We start from the raw sequence: 22,129 nt of genomic DNA, 5'->3' as shown, positions 1-22,129 counted from the left end.
TAGAGGCAATGTTCTTTGACAAAATGTGAAATCCACAAAAAGTTACTCAAACCAAGTGAATCAACAACACTGTCATGACCCACAAAAACCACTGGCCCAGATCTGATCTATGTGTGTTGGTAGGGAGAACAGGCAGAGTTCTGCTAAGGTCCATAGTTTGGCTGAGGTCCCGCAATGTTCAGTGAGTCGGTATGCGTTTCGTCAGGCGCGAGGGGTATCACATCTCCCATCATAAGGGCACCTCATGTACTAGGGGGATCCAATGATGGCAAGCCTATGAATCTCCAACCACCCGGTATTAGCTGACAGACAATATACAACCACCAAAAAGCCCCTGGAAGTCAACCATAAAGCACCAACAGGAAGCCAGCCAGGCTAACCATACCACAGACATGGAAGAGAGCTCAAGCAGGAACAGTAACTGCAAATAGCTTCAGAAAGGTCACTAAGGAAAAGGGAGGGATGTGCAGGATGGCCAAGATGCAGAATAGCCAGTGAAACAGGACCCTTAAATCACCAAGGATCCAGTGAGATCCATGCAAGCTTAGTGGATGGTGTTTCTGATAGCCTGAAAGGAGGAGAACCTCCCTCATTGTAACACACACACCTTTTTAAGTTTAGTGTGGTCTTTTCCTTTGCGCTTGGCTGTTTTTAGAGAATTAAAGACAAGAAACAATGTTTTTCTAACAGGCCTAAAGAAATATGAAATCAAGATATGCTCCCAAGCATGGTTAATTTTCTATCGAGATGGGGTTAGTTTTGAATACATTACCTTTGCCATGTCTCTTAGTACTCCCCCGTTTCTGTGCATGTTTGGATTCTGCGTCGACATCAGCTGTGGTTGAGGGGGACTCTGATGATGGAGTCTTCTCTAACCCATTTCCATCAGCTCCACTCTCTCTATTCCCATCGGTCTCTGCATCTCTGCTCTTTGGACCATCCCCAGCAGCTGAGAATGCATTCCTGTTCACATTCTCAACCTTGGATTCAGCGGCCTTAAATCCCTCCCCCTCTGGGGACTCCTTGAGCTGGCGGTCAGTAGAGGAATCCATCCCAGGCTTGAGGTCTTCACTCTGGATGTGATCCTTGGTGGTGGTATGAAGGTTTGAGGGGCCTGGTGTTTTGGGAGAACTCGACTGAAGTGAGGGGTCTGTGGGGAGGCCGGACTCCACTACGACCGGATCTCCGCTTTGTTGTCCTAGGTCAATGGGTGAAGTCCCCTTTTCAACTTCCTCTTTGGCATCTATAGCAGATGTTCCCTTAAGCTTGGTGCACTGTTCTAAGGGAGAAGGGAAAGGAAAAAGATTCATTAAAGACTGACATAAAGCACGCTTAACAACAGTTACCTCCTTTACAAACCTCCTCTACATTCAACCCTTTTAGATCTCCAAGTGCCTAGTGGTTAGAGGTAAGGGAGTGTTACTGGTAGGGCTGTGATCCCAGTATCACAATATTTTCTTCCATGGCAAAAATGAAAACTGGAAGCTGAACAAACTCTTTGGTCCTTTAAAATCCTCCTGTATGTAAAATATTGGGTGCTAAAGGTTGGAAAATAAATATGTGAATGGATAACATGTTTGTTTCCAACATTAGTATCGCGATACTGGTATCGTCCCAGCCCAAGTTACTGAACAGGGCCTTAATAATATACTGCATTTCAAAAACAGCCATGGGCAGCAGCAGAATCAATGACCGGTGCCATCTTCATGCTCACCACCAGGCTGAATGCTGTCCCCTTTCTTGTCCTCAGAAGGCAGGCTGGTTCTGTCGGCCTGGTGCTTGGTTTTCCTCAGCGCATAGCCTTTCCTGATGTCAGACAGCAGGTGGTCAATGATGCAGCCCTCCTGGACCGGGGGGGCTTTACGAACTGGGGGTGAGAGAGGGGGTGAATCTCAAAACAGTCCACTCTTAATACATGCAATGTTCTGGTAGTGTGTTTGAATTTGCACTGGTCAACTATCAGGTGTTGACCGTCCTCGAAAGCTCTATCATTTACTAGTCTCCTTTCCTTCATCTGCACTGAGCGATGAAAGGCTGGATATTTAAAAGCAAAGAGTCTTGTGTGAGCAATGCTTTCACTTCCCCAGTTCTTCTAGATCAGTGCAGATAAAGGAGAGGACCAGGAAAGGGATCTTCTGAAGAGTATCAAGACAGTCAGGCAGAAACCCTTTCAGAAGCAGTCTGAAGTTGGTAATGGGACACGTGACTAGTTACCAGGAAGTAGAGCTCTGCTACCCGACATTATAGGGTTAGGGCCGGATGGGGCCTGTTTTTTTTATTTTATAACTAGGGTACGTACGGGTAGGGCTCATGCATCACTAAATTGATCATTAACACATAAGCAGAGCCATTTGCTCATGCTCTGCTGCACAGTACATATCATGCGTCAGAAGTTCTTCAATGTTGTAAAATATAAGACCAGAACATTGTACGAGTCCACATGAAAGATTATTTTACTGAAAATAATGTTCCTTGAGTTGACTGAGTTTAGAGTGATAAAGTAGCTAGTTTACAATCAACTGTTCTCTGTCATTGAACAGAGGCATTGCTAGGGATACTCACACTAGCAGAGACATGCACAGTGTGCATGCAGTGTGCTTGCAGTGCGAGCAGCACAGGGAGCAAGGGACAGAGACTAGCAGCTAATGGATATTAACGGAGGAAGTTATTTCTGATTCGGGCAGGGCCTTAAATTTGGCAGAAGCAATTGGACCTGGGTAGGGTGGGGCCTGAACATCGTGGGCATGGGTAGGCTTTAAAATAATGCCTGTGCAGGGCTCTACCAGGGATGGCCATGAGGTAACACTTATTTGGAGTGTTGGCTGCCGGTTATACTTACTTATCTTCCTGTTCTCCCCCCTTGGTCTCTTGGAATCCTCCTCTTCCAGCTGTTTCTTCCTCTTCTCAGCCTTAATCGCTTGCTCTCGGCGGGTCTGATTGTCCTACGATAAAAATAAAAACGTAAAAAGCAAGAGAAAACAGAGCAGCACAGGTGTCCACAATGCAAATGTGAAACCATAGCAATGTGATATTTAGTCTCTAAACAAAACTTGGGGACCTATCCAGTCCAAAGTTATGGCCCAGTTTTTGGAATAAATGCTTCAAGTTTTATATAGGAAAGTCAATAGACACAAAGTGTCCATAAGTAATTTGTTTCTCTCACCTTGAGAGCTTTGATGAAGAGTCCCCTGAAGGAATGTAAAGTGCTGAACAAGTCCTCCAGGGAGAGACGGGATGAGTCCTCACACAGATACTGTGCCAGATCCTCCTTCTTCCTGTCGATGGAGGCAAACCTCACCTCCAGTTCCCTGCAGGCCTCCTGGCTTCCCTAGAGTAGACAGCCATTTCAGGGAGCTGTATTTAGTTATGATCTGGCAACCAACCTGATGGCATGCTAATCTCTGACACCATTACAGGGCCGCTTGCGTGAAACCACAGTCACCTGCTCTCTGGTGATGAGGAGAGGTATAGCAACCCACCTGTATGGCAGTGAGATACTGCTCTTTGATGGCCGCCACAGAGGAGGAAGCCACCTTCTTCTCTGAATCTTTCAACCGCTTGATGAGCAAGCTCGCCTCTGACTGGAGAGACTCCAAATTCACACTGTGGAAAGAAATTACAAACTTGGTAAGATTAGCATAGCCTCCCGTGTCAAGCTTTGATTACTCTACAATGTTGGCACCACTGAAAAATTGCAAAAGTTGTATACAGCTTCCTCCCCCCCATTACCGAGCAGCCTTCTCACAGATCTCGAGATCATCTGGAAGGTTCAACAGGTCATCATGGTTCTGCTCAGCCTCCTCTAGGATGTGGTGGAGCAGCGTGATGCGACTTTTATTGGCCTTGGTTTCAGTGAGTTTCAACAGTGTGCTGATCTTGAAGCCCTCAGCGTTCCCTGTGTGGCTTCCCTGTAGAACAAAGTTAGACAGACCAGCGTCAGGAGTCGTTGTTCCCTCACTAAAAACGTTGTTGTGAGAACCTATTGTGTGTGTGTTTGGTTATATGTATTGTATGGTATCACATTAGGTATTCTTACATAGTTGAGGAAGTTTCCAACGTCCAGAATGAGCATGCAGAAGCTTGGCAGTCGAGTGCTCACTCTCAGACCTTGCAGGATACAAATAACACATTAAAGAGAATAAAATAAAAAGGACGTTTAATTAGCGGTCGGGGAGATGAAGGTGGTACAGCCGCTAGCCTGATGCCTCGACTTACTCTCACAGGCCTCGTCCAGCAGCTTAACTTTAGGCTGCATCATCTGTAACACTGAGCTGATTTCCTCACACAGCAACATGCACTCGATCCTCAGAGCGTAGCTGGGGGTAAAATACATACACAGGACCAAGGTCAACATCTAGGGTGAATCAGTCCTAGCTTATTGAACGCTGTCAAGAACTTTACCATGGAACAGCTAGGAGCTGGAGATAAAACTGATCCACACCAGCTAACTTCTCCCGCTCTCCCTGGTAGGACTTCAGGTTCTCAATCTGTGGTGGAAATAATATCATTTTTCTATGACCATAATCTGACAAACATTTGGTTTCCAACACTACATCTATCAAAACTGAAAATGTATATAGATCTAAAAATACAGTATAGCCACTTCGGCTTAACCATCGACTTGGCAGGGGTTCCTGTGGCTGGCACGCACCTCATGCTTTTCTGGCTGTAGCTTTTGCAGCTGTTTCAGCACCTCCACATCAAACTTGGACCGGTCACCTTTTTGAATCATGGCCACAAAGTCCTTATGTGAGCTGGTAGGGGACAACATGTATTTTTAACTCTCCTACTGTAAATAGTCTTAAGATGCTTCCTCTACTAAGGTTCTCTTCTTCATATTACCTTCTCTGAAAATACTCACCATCTGAATTGTTTCAAGAATATGTTCAGGTTAAGATTTTTCTTGGCATCAATGAAAGAAATCTGTAGATGGAGAAAAAGCATGAAGCTTGAAATTAAAACAGGGGATGAGGTAAGGAAAATGACAACGATCGCAGTGGAGAGAGTACGATTAGAAGACCCTTTCAAAGACTACAATGAGATAGGGTAAGACCACATCTACCTCTTTGGGCTCCTGTTTGACTGCAGGGGTGCTGCCTTTGGCTTTTGAGTCAGTCACTGGCAGACAGAAGAGCTCCTCAATACTGGAGTAGTCAGGCTCCAGAGAATCTACCTGTACCGAGGTCCACATGGAGTGACTATCTTTAGCAAGAGAAAATAATGGACAGTGTTTTAATTGACTCATAAATTACATAGAGTTTGAATTAATCCAATGGGCACTTATCAAGGTCAGCTGTATGTGTCAGTTTAATTCAAAGGTGACATTCTGACAGGTCCCTTACCAGTCACCACTCTGGATGGCAGCTTCTGCCAGTTGAGCTTCTTCATACGCAGTGTGGGGCAGCGGCCCACCTTGGGTGAAGAGGCATAGCAGGATCGCATCTGCACACTCTGGGCCACTATAATTTCATCGCCACCAAGGGGAGGCGGTGGACCCATCATGCCTGGCAGGGGTGGGGGAGGCGGTGGACCCATCATGCCTGGCAGGGGTGGGGGAGGCGGTGGACCCATCATGCCTGGCAGGGGTGGGGGAGGCGGTGGACCCATCATGCCTGGCAGGGGTGGGGGAGGCGGTGGACCCATCATGCCTGGCAGGGGTGGGGGAGGCGGTGGACCCATCATGCCTGGCAGGGGTGGGGGAGGCGGTGGACCCATCATGCCTGGCAGGGGTGGGGGAGGCGGTGGACCTATCATGCCTGGCAGGGGTGGGGGAGGCGGTGGACCCATCCTGCCTGGTGGGGGAGGCGGTGGACCCATCATGCCTGGCAGGGGTGGGGGAGGCGGTGGACCTCCATGTCTCATCTGTGGTAGAGGTGGTGGCGGAGGAGGGAGGCCAGGGGGAGGCATCCCAGAGAAGCCAGGAAGTGGTGGGACAAAAGTTCTCATGCTTGGTAGGGGTGGTGGTAGATGAGGAGGAGGTGAAGTGGCAACAGGGGTGGTAGATTCTTTAATGAGGACATCTGATAGACCCGATGGACAGATTGATCGGTCAATCTGAACGCCCCGGTCTGTGGTCTTGACCTTAGGTGACCCTTGCTGACCCTTGGAGGACACCAGACGTTCCATCAGGCGCTTGGTGGAGTCAACATCAGCTAAAGAACACACACGCACAGACAAACCGGCCATAACATGTCAGCGTACACGGCCACACAATGTTTATGGACCATGAGAAGGTGATTGATGCGAGACTCACGGTCCTGTGCCAGCAAAGTAGCGCGGTCAGCCAGGGCCTCCAGGGCCAGCCACACCTCGCTCTGCTCCGGACCTACCAACAACAGAGCCTGCAGGATCGACAGCAGCTGCACCGATGCAGGGGAGCTACTCAACTGGAGTGAGGGGGAGAGAACGTTATATTATTTGTATTATCTGTGGTGGATTTCCATTTACAAATAGACTATTGGTGCTTACTTTGGTGAAGAGTGTGGTGAAGACTTCCTGGTGACTGCTCATGTCGATGCCCCCGTACACCCTCTCCATCTCCTCCTCATCCTCTGCCATGGTGTCCTCAAAGGCCTCACACTGGATGTTCAGGTCCACATCCTCGGTCTCTCTGTAACACACCCAAATATGTATTTCCACAGGATAAAACAAGTCGCAGTGTGACAGAAAATGTGTACAGCGCAGAACAAAGCATTTGCTAATTTACAAAAAGTTCAGAACCTGTGAAATACTTTAAATGATCGAAAATAATGGGGGGGTAAAAAAATAAAAAATAGACTTAACTTACCTAAGTTTTGGAAGTAATTGTAGTAATTGAAGCCCTGGGAGACAAATAATGGCACAGCTAGGTTCAACATTTGTAACCAGTTTGATATGTCCATCTCCACTTCCTGTATTCAAGTCATTGCTTATAACGATTGCAATATCTTCATCATTCGGATTTATTTTTGCAACATATGTCACACAACACCAAGCAAGCACTGGTGTGGTACTTATTGATACTAGTAATCAATTTGTGCAAGGTTGATCTTTAAAGCTAGAGTTCTTAATTCAAACAAAAATAGAGCAGCCTCTTTTGGTAAAAAGCTGAGGAAGGGCATGGAGAACTGTATCCACAGAAATTCATAGAGCTATGGATGCAGAAACTGACCATCCATGATAACAAAAATTATGACTTTATCCATGTTGAGGCTATACAGTGTTTGACAAACATTGGTGTAAAAAACCAAACTTATATTTTGGGTTCTGATGGGGTACGACAGTTAAACTAAGCTCATGAGGCATTTCTAAGCTATGTTCTTCAAGAATTAAATGGGTCTCTCTCATTATTAAGTCCAACAATGTATGTAGCAACTATGGATTCTAGCTTGTAAGAGTTCAGACACTCCTTAAGCCTCGACTGTTTCCACGTCAATTAGACATACAGTACCAGTCAAAGGTATGACAGCTACTCATTCAAAAGGTTTCCAATTATATTTTCTACATTGTAGAATAGTGAATACATCAAAACTCATGGAATCATGTAGTATTTTTTTTTTTAAAGTATTGTTAAATCAAAATATATTTTAGAGATTCTTCAAAATAGCCACCCTTTGCCTTGACAGCTTTGCACACGATTGACATTCTCTCAACCAGCTTCACCTGGAATGCTTTTCCAACCGTCTTGAAGGAGTTCCCACATATGCTGAGCACTTGTCGGCTGCTTTTCCTTCCCTCTGCGGTCCAACTCATCCCAAACCATCTCAATTGGGTTGAGGATGGGTGATTGTGGAGGCCAGGTCATCTGATGGAGCACTCCATCACGCACATTCTTGGTTAAATAGCCCTTACACAGCTTGGAGGTGTGCCGAGTCATTGTCCTGATGAAAAACAAATAAGCCCAAACCAGATGGGATGGCGTATCACTGCAGAATATTGTGGTAGCCATGCTGGTTAAGTGTGCCTTGAATTCTAAATAAATCACAGACAGTGTCACCAGCAAAGCACCCCCAGACCATAACACCTCCATGCTTTACGGGGGGGGGGGAATACACATGCGGAGATAATCCGTTCACCTACTCGGAGTCACAAAGACATAGTGGTTGGAACCAAAAATCTTGAATTTGGACTCAGACCAAAAGGACAGATTTCCACTAGTGTAAGGTCCATTGCTGAAGTTTCTTGATCCAAGCATGTCTTTTGTTATTATTGGTGTCCTTTAGTAGTGGTTTCTTTGCAGCAATTCAACCATGATTCACAGGGTCTCCTCTGAACAGTTAATGTTGAGTTGTGTCTGTTACTTGAACTCTAAGCATTTATTTGGGCTGCAATTTGAGGCTGCTAACTCTAATGAATGTATCCTCTGCAGCAGAGGTAACTCTGTCTACATTTCCTGTGGCGGTCCTCACGAGAGCCAGTTTCATCATAGTGCTGGATGGTTTTTGTGACTGCACTTCAAGAAACTTTCAAAGTACTTGAGAAATTATTCTGAATTGACTGACCTTCATGTGTTAAAGTAATGGACAGTCGTTTCTCTTTGCTTATTTGAGCTGTTCTTGCCATAATATGGACTTGGTCTTTTACCAAATAGGGCCATCTTCTGTATACCAACCCTACCTTGTCAGAACTGATTGGCTCAAGTGCAAGAAGAAAATACATTCCACAAATATGTTTAACAAGGCACACCTGTTAATTGAAATGCATTCCAGGTGACTACCTCATGAAGCTGGTTGAGAGAATGCCAAGTGTGCAAAGCTGTCGTCAAGGCAAAGGGTTGCTACTTTGAAGAATCTCAAAATATATTTGTTTAACACTTTTTTTTGATTACTACATGATTCCATAAGTGTTATTTCATCGTTTTGATGTCTTCACTATTCTACAATGCAGAAAACAGTAAAAATTAAGAAAAAACCTGGAATGAGTAGTTGAGTCCAAACCTTTGACTGGTACTGTACACATGGCAATTGAAACCTTTCTCAAGAGACAATGAGGGGCTTCATCTCCTATTCACACCAATACCGGTGTTTCTCTATTACACGAGTTTTGAAAAAGCTTAAGAGTGATACCGATGAACTCTTTGCGTAGTTTGTCCCTCTTCCTCAGGTCTTCTACCCCGAAGATGATCACATTGACCACACTCATGAGGACGACCATGTACGGAACATTGTCAGTCGCATGCAGCTCATTCATGATGACGCTGAAGCGGTACTGCTGCATATTCACACTCTGTCAGAGACAGTTATAAAGATTACTTATGGTTATCATCCCTAAATCACAAATAGAAGTATTTTCTAAAAATATGTTTCCCGTCCCTTAGATGAGGGAAAACATATTTCCATAAGCCTCCTTTTAATACTTTGCATGAACACATGGGTTATCAACGCTGCTTCAATCTGGCAATTTCTTTGAAAGTGAACAATGAGTATAATAATCATTTTTCTATGTACATTTATGATGTTATGCTGTATGAAAAAAGATGGCCTTACTTTATAGTGCTCCAGGGCATCCATGGCCAGGTGGTGTCCCTGTGGGTTAAACAAGGCGAGGGCCGCCAGCAGCTCAAACACCTGCATCTTTACCATGGTGTTGGACGTGTCCAGGGCTGCCAATCAAAACAGAGATTATGTCCCAACGGACAGACAAACAGGCCTGTTCACCTCCTCCCAAGCTCCTTTGCCACCCTGCTTACTAGCCTTCTTTCTCACCTTGTGACAGGGTCCTGACGTAGCCCTCATTGTCCAGTATAAAGTGCAGCCCAGCTGAGGAGTTCATCACTGCCTTCACACAGGCCACACAAGTGAGCTGGAGGAGGGCGTCAGCGATGCGGGCACAACCCCGGCCAGACAGCCTCTCCAGGGCCTCCATCAGCAGATCCAGTCCGTTGAGCTCCAGGAACTGCACCATCCATTCCTGGTCACTCCCCTCTAGACGCCTCCGCACCCCTGAGTAGTTGACCACTGTGGGTACCTGTAGCAGTCGTATGCATAGCTCTGGAACTGAGTTCTCCAAGTTGGCCTCAAGGTGAGCATCTCGGTCGGGGGGGCTGCTAGTCAGGTGTTCCTTCAGGGCCCCCCACTTCCCTTTCGATGCCTTGGCTGCCATAGCAACCAAAAAAAAAGGGAGCTAAAGAAAAAAGGGTGCAGTGTTTGGGTTGTGACACGTGAAAACAGACCGACAACAACAGAAAGAACATTTAAAAATAAGTCTAAATTATGTATTGATTGGATTCAGAGTAACTACAAAATATGATTGGAAGACAGGAAAGTTGGAGGTAGTAAAAGCAAGGTATCCATTTTCAAAGGACAACTGCCTGATAAAACACCAGGCTCAATGTCAACAGTGAAGAGGCGACTCCAGGATGCTGGCCTTCTAGGCAGAGTTCCTCTGTGTGTTCTTTTGCCCATCTTAATATTTTATTTTTGATGGCCAGTCTGAGATATGGCTTTTTCTTTGCAACTCTGCCTAGAAGGCCAGCATCCCGGAGTCACCTCTTCACTGTTGACGTTGAGACTGGTGTTTTGCTGGTACTGTTTAATGAAGCTGCCAGTTGAGGACTTGTGAGGCGTGCATTTCTCAAACTAGACACCAATGTAATTGTCCTCTTGCTCAGTTGGGCACCGGGGCCTCCCACTCTTTCTATTCTGGTTAGAGACATTTTTCGCTGTTCTGTGAAGGGAGAAGTACACAGCGTTGTACGAGATCTTCAGTTTCTTGGTAATTTCTCACATGGAATAGCCTTCATTTCTCAGAACAAGAATAGACTGATGAGTTTCAGAAAAGGTGTTCGTTTCTGGCCATTTTGAGCCTGTAATCGAACCCATAAATGCTGATGCGCCAGATACTCAACTAGTCTAAGGCTAGTTATCGCTTCTTTAATGAGAAGAGTTCTCAGCTGTGCTAACATAACCCCTTTTGCAATTTTCTAATGATCTATTAGCCTTTTAAAATGATAAACTTGGATTAGCTAACACAACGTGCCATTGGAACACAGGAGTGATGGTTGCTGATAATGGGCCTCTGTACGCCTATGTAGATATTCCATAAAAAATCTGCCGTTTCCAGCTACAATAGTCATTTACAACATTAACAATGTCTACACTGTATTTCTGATCAGTTTGATGTTATTTAAAAAAATAAATAAAAAATATTGACAAAAAAAGTGCTTTTCTTTTTTTTTTTTAAACAGACATTAAGTGACCCCAAACGTTTGAACGGTAGTGTAAATACAACACATTAAGACCTGCTCTTTCCATGACATGGACTGACCAGGTGAAAGCTTTGATCCCATATTGATGTCATTTGGTAAATCCACTTCCATCAGGGTAGATGAAGGGGGTTGAGACAAGTTAAAATAGCATTTAAACCTTGAGACAATTGAGACACGGATTGTGTATGTGTGCCATTCAAAAGTGTGAATTGGCAAGGAAAGATTTACGTGCCTGTGAACAGGGTATGGTAGTCACCAGGTGCACCGTTTTTTTGTCGAGAACTGCAACACCGCTGGGTTTTTCCATGCTCAACAGTTGTGTATTAAGAATGGGCCACCAGCCATAGGATAGGAGTTTCCATTAGCACACATCACTTGCATTATGCAGTATATTAAAAAAGTTTGAAATTTTTATGACAAAAATAAACTGCTCTAGGCAGTGGTAGGGTTGTCACTAGTTACAGCCAAAGTCTTAATTATGGCTAAACCCTGCCCATTTCTACAATGCATCTTCTTACAATTTTTTTTTTTTTTAAATCAGATTTTAAACCAAACCACACTGCTAACCTTGAATTAAAGATCAAAAAGCAATCCCCCCCCCCCCCCCCCCCCCCCAATTTAGACTTTGTGGCTGTGTTATCAAGTGGAAACCTGCAAGAAGCTCCTGGAGTGATGAGGGAGCTGATGTGATCGGTCAAGATTTCACAAGGCAGTGGAACGCTCATGGTCCCTTGACACCTCTCCCACAGCACCGCTTAGATGTCAATGTCATAATTCAGCAAAATCCCTGTCACAGTCAGTCTGCAGTATAGCACAGAGCAAATATGGATTATTAGAATTTCTTCCGAAAGGGAAGCAAAAAAAGAAAGCAGGTTGAGCACAAGCAGGCAGCTGCGAATGTGGTGGAAGAGGGTAGAACCAGAAAATTAAAGTGCAGCAGGAGCAGCAGCAGTTACTGCAAAGTCAGTGGTAGCGAACACTAGTCTCCATCAGCATAAGGGTTGGCTAATATTAATAAGCTAGCATTAGCGCTCAGCATCCTTAGAGAGCCACTGAACAGGCCAATAAGCAAGTGCTTTGTTTTTACTGAGCAACAGGAAAAACACAAGAATTCAGTCTTGGAGGTGTGATTCATGATATTTATCCCCATGAGACACTGGAGATGTGGAAGCCTATATTTCACTTCCTCAAAATCCCCAGAATGAATCTAAGATACAAAATTACAGAATTCTTGAGTAATTAATTGACATTTTTGCAGAGGATGTTTCAGTTGCTACAACTAAAGGTGCTTGGGGCAGTATTTCTCAAGTTATATAAAAAAAGTGAGGTGTTGTCTTATGTAAACAGTCAAAGCTGCGGACCATGTCTATGCTATTGGATAGAGAGCAATCACTGCAGCTGTTCACCCCATGTTTGTGGGCAAATGGACATCGTCAAATCAAAACCCAACATTAAAAAATGTTGACGCATGGCTGTTCCAAACAAGACAGTCTTTAAGACCAGAATTATCCTATTTACACGGTCAAGTTTACACTAGAATAACTGACTCATAGCAATGACAGACCATTTAAGGGATTACATTTTTTTTTAAAGGCAGTCACTCTTTAAGCTATTGGGTGTCAGTTATTTAACAGTATATTTAGTGAACGGGCAAGCTAAGGACATTGACATAAGTCATGGTATTAGAAAAAGTGTTCATTACCAGCAAGTGTATTTGATGGGTTGTGTTTCTGTAGCTAGCTTTGCTGGCTAGCTAGCCGAGACAGAAGATTTTGACTGAAGCAAGTATCTTGACAGTGACAGAGTGCCCCCATGTGGACTGAAGCGGAACTTTACATGAACCCCGTTTAAAAATTGGCAATGTTGAGGTGGTAGAACTGACTAAATGACATTTCGTAGCTTCACACCCGCAGCACACACACTAATTGATTACAGGACTGCTGAATGTAAATTATCTAGATTTGTTTGCTATTTTCCAGATTGTCTCTGATAAGCTACCCAGGAAAGGGCTGAAAATAGCCCATATTAATATAAACTCAGCAAAAAGAGAAATCCCTTTTTCAGGACCCGGTCTTTCAAAGATAATCCAAATAACTTCACATCTTCACTGTAAAGGGTTTAAAAACCGTTTCCCATGTTTGTTCAAGGAACCATAAACAATTAATGAAGATGCACCTGTGGAACGGTTGTTAAATAATGCAAAAACAGTGTTGGAGAAGAAAGTAAAAGTGCAATATGTGCCATGTTAAAAAAAACTAACGTTTAAATTCCTTGCTCAGAACACCAGAACATATGAAAGCTGGTGGTTCCTTTTAACACGAGTCTTCAAAATTCCAAGGTAAGAAGTTTTAGGTTGTAGTTATAGGACTATTTCGCTCTATACCATTTGTATTTCATATACTATTAGACTATTGGATGTTCTTATAGGCACTTTAGTATTGCCAGTGTAACAGTATAGCTTCCGTCCCTCTCCTCGCCCCTACCTGGGCTCAAACCAGGAACACAGACAACAGCCACCCTTGAAGCATCGTTAACCATCGCTCCACAAAAGACACGGCCCTTGCAGAGCAAGGTGAACAACTACTTCAAGCCTCAGAGCGAGTGACGTCACCAATTGAAACGCTATTAGCGCGCACCCCGCTAACTTGCTAGCCATTTCACATCGGTTACACCAGCCTAATCTCGGGAGTTGATAGGCTTGAACGACAGTCCTTTTTCACATATGCCCACTGATTATATGCAACGCAGGACAGCTAGATAAACTAGTAAGATCATCAACCATGTGTAGTTAACTAGTGATGATTGATTTTTTTTTATATGTTTAATGCTAGCTAGCAACTTACCTTGGCTTCTTACTGCAGTTGCGTAACAGGCAGGCTCCTCCTGAGGCAGGTGGTTAGAGCGTTGGACTAGTTAACCGTAAGGTTGCAAGATTGAATCCCTGAGCTGACAAGGTAAAAATCTGTCGTTCTGCCCCTGAACAAGCCAGTTAACCCACCGTTCCTAGGCAGTCATTGAAAATAATAATGTGTTCTTAACTGACTTGCGTGTGAGACCTAATTAACTTAACAAAAGTCAATAGTAATTATTCCTAAATTATGAGTAGGAGATAAAGAGTGACAAAAGTCAAGGAAAAGAACAGAAAAGAGAAGATAAGGGAACAGAGAGAGAAAGAGAGTAATGAGAATTATCGCAAGAGAAATGCTTGGACCTTTAAATTAGGGCTATTTTCTGGGAATTGTCTCGGTAATATGTGCCTGAAGGACTATAGACAATTATAAATAGTGTTATTTGCGAGGAGTCTCCACCATTACAATAGCGTTGGTAGAATGGTGGTAGAATTCTTGCCTACAATGCGGGAGACTCGGGTTCGTTTCCCAGCCTATGCACCAATAGACTAAAATCTGGATTTCGGATTGAAATTCAACTATTGGTATGTTTTGCCTGGAAATATACGGTTGTTAGTGTTTAAGATATAAACTGAACGTTAATAAATTGTTTAGGTTCAATTGAAAGACTAATTCATTAAAAATAATAGCGAGGCGATTTCGATGTAATACGTTGTCTGTTGCCTAAATGGTCTGCTGGAATATTGTATTGAGAATAGGAGTCACATTTAAATAACTGAATCACAGAACAGTTACCTAAATCTAATGCAGATAGAGTTGTGCACACCGAAAAGTTTTTTTTATTCTAAAGGGTTGACTGATGTATGTTATAAATTTGGCGATTTGCATGTTACTTTTAAGTCTTGGACATTTCATAAGGGTGAAGCCAAAAGAGAAGGGAAAGTTGTACAGTTTGGTTTTACTCTTACAATAGAGGTAAGGCAGAACGTTGTTTGAGTAGGGGTTATGTTTTCGCCTACTGGGAAGAATAGGTGAGTTAGTTGTGCTCGCCGGGCTATATTTGGCTGTAAGGGATTCAGGTCTGAATAGTTCAGTTTATTTCATCGTAAAAGTTGTGTTTATATGTACTTAATTGAACATGCGCTACCCTTGGATACAATACTGTACCCTAATTGGGGGATTTCCATAGATTGGAAGTACAGTATTGTATCCAAGGGTAGCGCATGTTCAATTAAGTACATTAACTATTGAGGAAGTTTAAAACTAATGATTGGAGGGAGTACAATGGAATTATCATTAGGTTTTGTTCGTAGTTTGGGTTTCTGAATCGGTGTAGTATAATGAATGCTGACCAAGTGGTTGTGTTGTTTTCTGGGAAAATGAGTGGGCTGTAATCTTGGAGGGAATGAGTGAGATCGAGGCATATCCTAACGAAATTGAAAAGGACTGGAAATGTTGTTAACCTAGGTGTTGCAAATACCCACACGCAACAAAGTGTAGAACTATTAGTTGATTGTATATTTAAAATACACACACAGCTCAAAAAAATAAAGGGAACACTTAAACAACACAATCCAAGTCCAAGTCAATCACACTTCTGTGAAATCAAACTGTCTACTTAGGAAGCAACACTGATTGACAATACATTTCACATGTTGTTGTGCAAATGGAATAGACAACAGGTGGAAGCATTTAGCAAGACACCCCCAATAAAGGAGTGGTTCTGCAGGTGGGGACCACAGACCACTTCTCAGTTCCTATGCTTCCTGGCTGATGTTATGGTCACTTTTGAACGCTGGTGGTGCTTTCACTCTAGTGGTAGCATGAGACGGAGTCTACAACCCACACAAGTGGCTCAGGTAGTGCAGCTCATCCAGGATGGCACATCAATGCGAGATGTGGCAAGAAGGTTTGCTGTGTCTGTCAGCGTAGTGTCCAGAGCATGGAGGCGCTACCAGGAGACAGGCCAGTACATCAGGAGACGTGGAGGAGGCCATAGGAGGGCAACAACCCAGCAGCAGGACCGCTACCTCTGCCTTTGTGCAAGGAGGAGCACTGCCAGAGCCCTGCAAAATGACCTCCAGCAGGCCACAAATATGCATGTGTCTGCTCAAATGGTCAGAAACAGACTCCATGAGGGTGGTATGAGGGCCCGACATCCACAGGTGGGGGTTGTGCTTACAGCCCAACACCGTGCAGGACATTTGGCATTTGCCAGAGAACACCAAGATTGGCAAAATCACCACTGGCGCCCTGTGCTCTTCACAGATGAAAGCAGGTTCACACTGAGCACATGTGACAGTCTGGAGACGCCTTGGAGAACGTTCTGCTGCCTGCAACATGCTCCAGCATGACCGGTTTGGCGGTGGGTCAGTCATGGTGTGGTGTGGCATTTCTTTGGGGGGCCGCACAGCCCTCCATGTGCTCGCCAGATGTAGCCTGACTGCCATTAGGTACCGAGATGAGATCCTCAGACCCCTTGTGAGACCATATGCTGGTGCGGTTGGCCCTGGGTTCCTCCTAATGCAAGGCAATGCTAGACCTCATGTGGCTGGAATGTGTCAGCAGTTCCTGCAAGAGGAAGGCATTGATGCTATGGACTGGCCCGCCCGTTCCCCAGACCTGAATCCAAATGAGCACATCTGGGACATCATGTCTCGCTCCATCCACCAACGCCACGTTGCACCACAGACTGTCCAGGAGTTGGCCCAGGCGTTGTAGGGAGGTCATACAGGCACGTGGAGGAAACACACTACTGAGCCTCATTTTGACTTGTTTTAAGGACATTACAGCAAAGTTGGATCAGCTTGTAGTGTGGTTTTCCACTTTAATTTTGAGTGAGACTCCAAATCCAGACCTCCATGGGTTGATACATTTGATTTCCATTGATAATTTGTGTGATTTTGTTGTCAGCACATTCAACTATGTAAAAAGAAAAACGTATTTAATAAGAATTTCATTCATTCAGATCTAGGATGTGTTATTTTAGTGTTCCCTTTATTTTTTGGAGCAGTCTATATATGGATTGATGTGTACTATTTCCTTTGGGTTTGAGGAGATTCCCATTTTTTCTAGAGCCACGATATCTTAAAGGGATGCACACACACACACGAGAATTTTACAAGTTTTAATTTTCTGAGTTTTAATAAGGGAATGTTCTGGGAACCTGGGATAAAACATGTAGAAAATGACAGTGTTCCAGAATAGAGATCCACAGTAGCTACTGTAATGGACTACTGGCAGTGTCTGCTATGGCAGATGGAAAGGTGCAAATTACCTGAACAAAATAAAATCTCAAAGTGCACAAAATGCATGCATTTTGCTGTTGAAATTCTTTGACGGAGAAGGATGTCCCCCCCACACACTGGCTTTGGACTAAGCCCCCAATGTCTTCAAATCAAAGGAACACCAGTTTATTGCGACAGACAGAGGCCGAGACTAACATGCTTTGTAAATGATTAACTTTTGTTGTGTTATTCTCTGTCACATTCCTCCCAAACCTGACCTGAGATAATATATGAGGAGTTGTCTGACTATAGGGACAGATTTCTGAAATAACCTTGACATCATTATTGGGTTATTGAGGCCTCGATGGCAACACCTTGCAGTTATCAACAGGGTTGTGGTAAACTGAATCAAATCAATTTAGTAAATTGCATCACAAAAGTGTTTGTCTAAGACATTCACATGCCATTCAGTATTGTTATAAGCCTACATGCAAAGTACGCAGAAACTCTTCTCTGCTTCTTCATTCACATATCTGATAAGAGGCAAATTACGTCCCTTAGAATGTGTAGCATGACATTCCTGAAGATGCAAATGTTAATGTGCTGCATATACTGTACAATGCAAATTCTTGTCAAGATTATCATTAGCCAGCACTTTTGAGAAATGCTAGACCAGCATGACCCTGGCAGAGAGAATCTTCCTTGGGTCATGTGAAATAAGGAACAAGGCTCTGGGCTACGTGATGTGACTTCTTACAGGGCCGTCCACACCAAAGACAATAACTAGAAAAAGTTATTCTAATTCAAGTAAACAGCAGCATTCATACTACAAAAATTGTGGAGGATAGCCATCGTTGGAATCACTGAGCGAATTCCTCCCTCCAACCAAAAACGTGTTCTACTGAAGCATTCTTAGGTACGCAAGAAATAGCCATTAGGAGGGGAGAGGCAGAGCGCACGTTGAGCGTTTCTGAATAACTAGGGATGTCAGCATATTGGTGGCCACATTATAGTTTAACTTGGGAGACTGATGATGATCCACAATCACCATCAGAAGAAGCCCTCCCATTTTCCTATGGTAGGCTATCTGTTAACTCCAATACATCCTGACAAAAATACAACACGAGTGGCCTGCTAATCTACCTTTCTGGACCTTGTGAAAGCTTACAGAGCAATTGAGAAATGTACACAGTTTACAATGATGTTTTATATTTTATAGTGATACCATTTCAGTAGCCATGGAAGTTTGAACAATAATAAACCTTTATCTCATGCAAAAGAATGGTTTATAGCCGTCTCATATCTGGTGCAGTAACATCCGTAAACAGTTGTTGACCTTCCTAGTTAGCTGCATTCACCTCTGTCAGCAGATGAACTGCTAGTGGAGATTATCTTCCCTATATATCCAGGCCACCACCCTCTGGGACCCAGTCAGCAGTTAGTCAGCATCACTATTGCCAACACAACAAATTTCATCCTCTCAGAAAATGTGCTTACATCAATTTAGTATTGGGAACTCACTAAAATACAAATCGCTATGTTAATGAGGAACATAACCATCTTAAACCAACCAAATTCATTCTAACATAAGGGGCCATTCTTTCCTCCCTTTGTCTTTGGTTCTACACAATTTTTTACAATAAAAATCAGCTGCATTTGTGTGGCAGAAAGAACGCAAAGCCGAGGGTCAACTGTGTTTATTTTTGTTCACAGAATGCATGGGTGTGAGCAACTGCATACAGTACAGCATAAAACACACGGGCGCACACATACCTCTTCTCATCTAATGCAATGTGTTCCCGTGTGCTGTAGAAAACACCAGCCTGTCATAAGTTGTGAATGAGGTGGGTAATGCCATGGTAATACTGACTATCACCAATACATGGCCAAGGGCATTAGTCCTCCTAGAGCAGGGTCTGCCGTGTTGCAACACTCACTGCCGAGTACCCTTAGGTACTCAGTCGAGGACTCAACTTACTTTTGAGAGCTACAATAGTAGAATACACAAAGTGCAGTTTCTAAATTTGGTTGTGCACCAGCAGTTTAGTTGTCAGTCACTAACAATTTTGAGACTAATTTACAGTCTAGCCAGCTATCTAAACACGTGCCCAGGGGCCGTGACCTCCAGGGCCCCCCCCCCATTGATTTTGTTAGTCACCCTCATAGTAACACGTCAACAGTCATGGCAAAACGTGTAAAACTGTAGGAAATGTTATAAAAAAAATAGCAACATTGTCTATGCCCCATGGCAAAAGTGTAGAATTACAGAAAATGTACTTTAAAAAAAACCAACCAACCAAATCTCGCTTTGGGCACCCAAAAGGAGAGTTAAGCAGTTTAACTGCACAAATGGATTGATTTCACAAATCAGTTGACTGCATTTGTGGATATGGGTAAGCAGACCCACGAGCCACTGCAGCCGCTTAATGAGTTCAGAAATTGTGGCACCCACCCTTATCAAAGTAGCCCATCCCTACACTAGATTTCCGTGGACATAACCCATTTATATTTCCAATGTATATGCACCATATCCTGAATCCAGGTGTCTATTAGACCTACACTATATATCTAAAAGTATGTGGACACCCCTTCAAATTAGGAGTTGGCCATTTCAGCCACGCAATTTCCATAGACAAACATTGGCAGTAGAATGGCCTTACTGAAGAGCTCAGTGACTTTCAATGCGTCATAGGATGCCACCTTTCCAACAAGTCAGTTCGTCAAATTTCTGGCTGGTTGCAACACTCACTACCGAGTTCCAAACTGCCTCTGGAAGCAACTTCAGCACAAGAACTGTACGTTGGGAGCTTAATGAAATGAGTTTCCATGGCCAAGTAGCCGCACACAAGCCTAAGATCACCATGTGCAATGCCAAGCGTCGGCTGGAGTGGTGTAAAGCTCACCGCAATGGACTGGAGCAGTGGAAACGCGTTCTCTGGAATGATGAATCACACTTCACCATCTGGCAGGCCAACGAACAAATCTGGGTTTAGCAGATGCAAGGAGAACACTCCCTTCCCCAAAGCATAGTGCCAACTGTAAAGTTAGATGGAGGAGTAATAATGGTGTGGGACTGTTTTCATTGTTCAGGCTAGGCCCCTTAGTTCCAGTGAAAGGAAATCTTAACACTACAGCATACAATGACATTCTAGATGATTCTGTGCTTCCAACTTTGTGGAAGGGCCTTTCCTGTTTCAGCATGACAATGTCCCCGTGCACAAAATAAGGTCCAAATAGAAACAGTGTCTACATCGGTGTGAAAGAACTTAACTGACCTGACCTCAACCACATCGAACATCTTTGGACTGCTGACTTCGAGCCAGGCCTAATCACGCAACCTCACTAATACTTGTGGCTGAATTGAAGCAAGTCCCTGCAGCAATTTCCCAACATCTAGGGAAAAGCCTTCCCAGAAGAGTGGAGGCTGTTATAGCAGCAAAGGGGAGACTAAATTTATATTAATGCCCATGAGTTTGGAATGGAGATGTTCAATTAGCAGGTGTCCACATACTTTTGGTAATGTAGTGTTGTACGGTTGCTGGTAACTTACAAGCTTCTGTCCCCCCAGTGTTTTGTGGTGGGAAACTGAGCATAACACCATTACTCATAGATAACTTAAATTGTTAACATGTCTAGCCTTTCATTTCTGAAGTCTGCATCCAATTGCCCCTCCCTGTTGCACACACACTTACATTCCCCATGTAACAGAATTTGTCTAATTTAAGATGAAAACCCTGTTACTTGGCACTTACTAGTCACGTTTTTTTTTAACCACGTTGATGTGAGACAACATGTTTATGAAGTTGAACATGTACTCGTTATAGAACACAAATTAGGTGTAATTCGTTTTTTTATAAGTTACATTACCCAAAATGTACTCCATTGGTGGATTGGCCCTTTTATCTGTATTACTAATTGCAAATACTTTGTACCCATTGTCATGACATCCACAAGCTTGGCAGAACGTTGCGCATTGTATTACTGAAATGTTGACAGTGGTACTTGACTTAGCCAAGATAACTTCGCCCAGGCTTGGCATGAGCAAGACAACACAATGTGTATCACGATACAGCATACATGCTGGCCAAAAAGTTGTTTGCGAGTGAAGTAGTCCTTTTCCCCGTCCAAGTGCATGAGTTTAACAAATTACAGACCAATTTCGCCCTGTTTACAAAACGTGTGTTACTCTTACCGTACTTATCCCTTCAACTGCTCGATTTCCACAGCGAATCGAAGGTAACGTTTTGTAGTTACCAATTTCATACAATTCCTGTGTGCGCGCTTTGGTAGAAATACACTGGCCAAACCTTGCGGCGCTGTTCTCCAAACATACTAGGGTTGCGTTCCCCTGCTCAGACATTGCATGCATCAACCAGGACAACTTTAAGTGGTACTTCTTCTTCTTTGATATCATGGTGCTTGCACATTTTGTTTGTGCATTCCGCCACCTACTGTGCGGGAGTGTGTGGTCGATCATGTTACCTTTTGTGATTCAAAAACCCTACAACACAGGTGGGTGGCGCCTTAATTGGGGAGGACAGGCACATGGTAATGGATGGAGCTGTGTCGATGGAAAGGTACCTTATAACTCTTCTGCAGTAAAACATTGTACACCCACATACTTGGAAAACAGAAAGGAAAACGCTGCACACTGCTGCTCATGCTCCCAGGTTATATTTATTTACAGCGTTTCGACCCTTAGGTCTTCATCAGGCATCCACATACTTCTCTGCAGCTTCCATCACAACATCTATAATTCTGTGATTTACATTCCATTTCTGAGGTACAGGTGATAACTATGGCAATGAATGCTAAGAAGCCAACCTCACTGAAGTAAAAATGTGTTTCACTCTGTATTGGCTTAGACC

The 22,129-nt window shown here is 43.7% G+C and overlaps 1 protein-coding gene across 1 annotated transcript; it reads right to left on the bottom strand.

The window, feature by feature from the left end:
- Positions 1–589: 589 nt before the first annotated feature.
- LOC139407182 (inverted formin-2-like) lies at positions 590–21,604 on the bottom strand. The gene is made up of 21 exons (XM_071150721.1): positions 21,454–21,604; positions 9,684–10,101; positions 9,465–9,580; positions 9,045–9,204; positions 6,788–6,821; positions 6,469–6,610; positions 6,254–6,386; positions 5,343–6,152; positions 5,063–5,202; positions 4,862–4,923; positions 4,652–4,754; positions 4,402–4,487; positions 4,216–4,316; positions 4,037–4,107; positions 3,730–3,908; positions 3,480–3,603; positions 3,164–3,328; positions 2,840–2,942; positions 1,715–1,867; positions 773–1,279; positions 590–645 (listed from the first exon to the last, which is right to left on the bottom strand). Exons 2-21 carry the CDS (start codon positions 10,078–10,080, stop codon positions 590–592), a joined length of 3,642 nt encoding a protein of 1,213 aa, XP_071006822.1. The 5' UTR covers positions 10,081–10,101; positions 21,454–21,604.
- Between the last annotated feature and the right edge of the window lie 525 nt (positions 21,605–22,129).

The sequence above is a fragment of the Oncorhynchus clarkii genome, chromosome 4, assembly GCF_045791955.1.
Source record: "Oncorhynchus clarkii lewisi isolate Uvic-CL-2024 chromosome 4, UVic_Ocla_1.0, whole genome shotgun sequence".
Taxonomy (NCBI): Eukaryota; Metazoa; Chordata; class Actinopteri; order Salmoniformes; family Salmonidae; genus Oncorhynchus; species Oncorhynchus clarkii.
This window is presented reverse-complemented; position numbering and strand designations above follow the sequence as displayed.

Coding starts and splice junctions, on each gene's coding strand:
- LOC139407182 (XM_071150721.1), bottom strand. CDS start 10,080: ATGGCAGCCAAGGCATCGAAAGGGAAGTGGGGGGCCCTGAAGGAACAC. Junction 6,387..6,468: donor TCACCACACTCTTCACCAAA/GTAAGCACCAAT, acceptor CCCTCACTCCAG/TTGAGTAGCTCCCCTGCATC. Junction 6,153..6,253: donor TACTTTGCTGGCACAGGACC/GTGAGTCTCGCA, acceptor TGTGTTCTTTAG/CTGATGTTGACTCCACCAAG.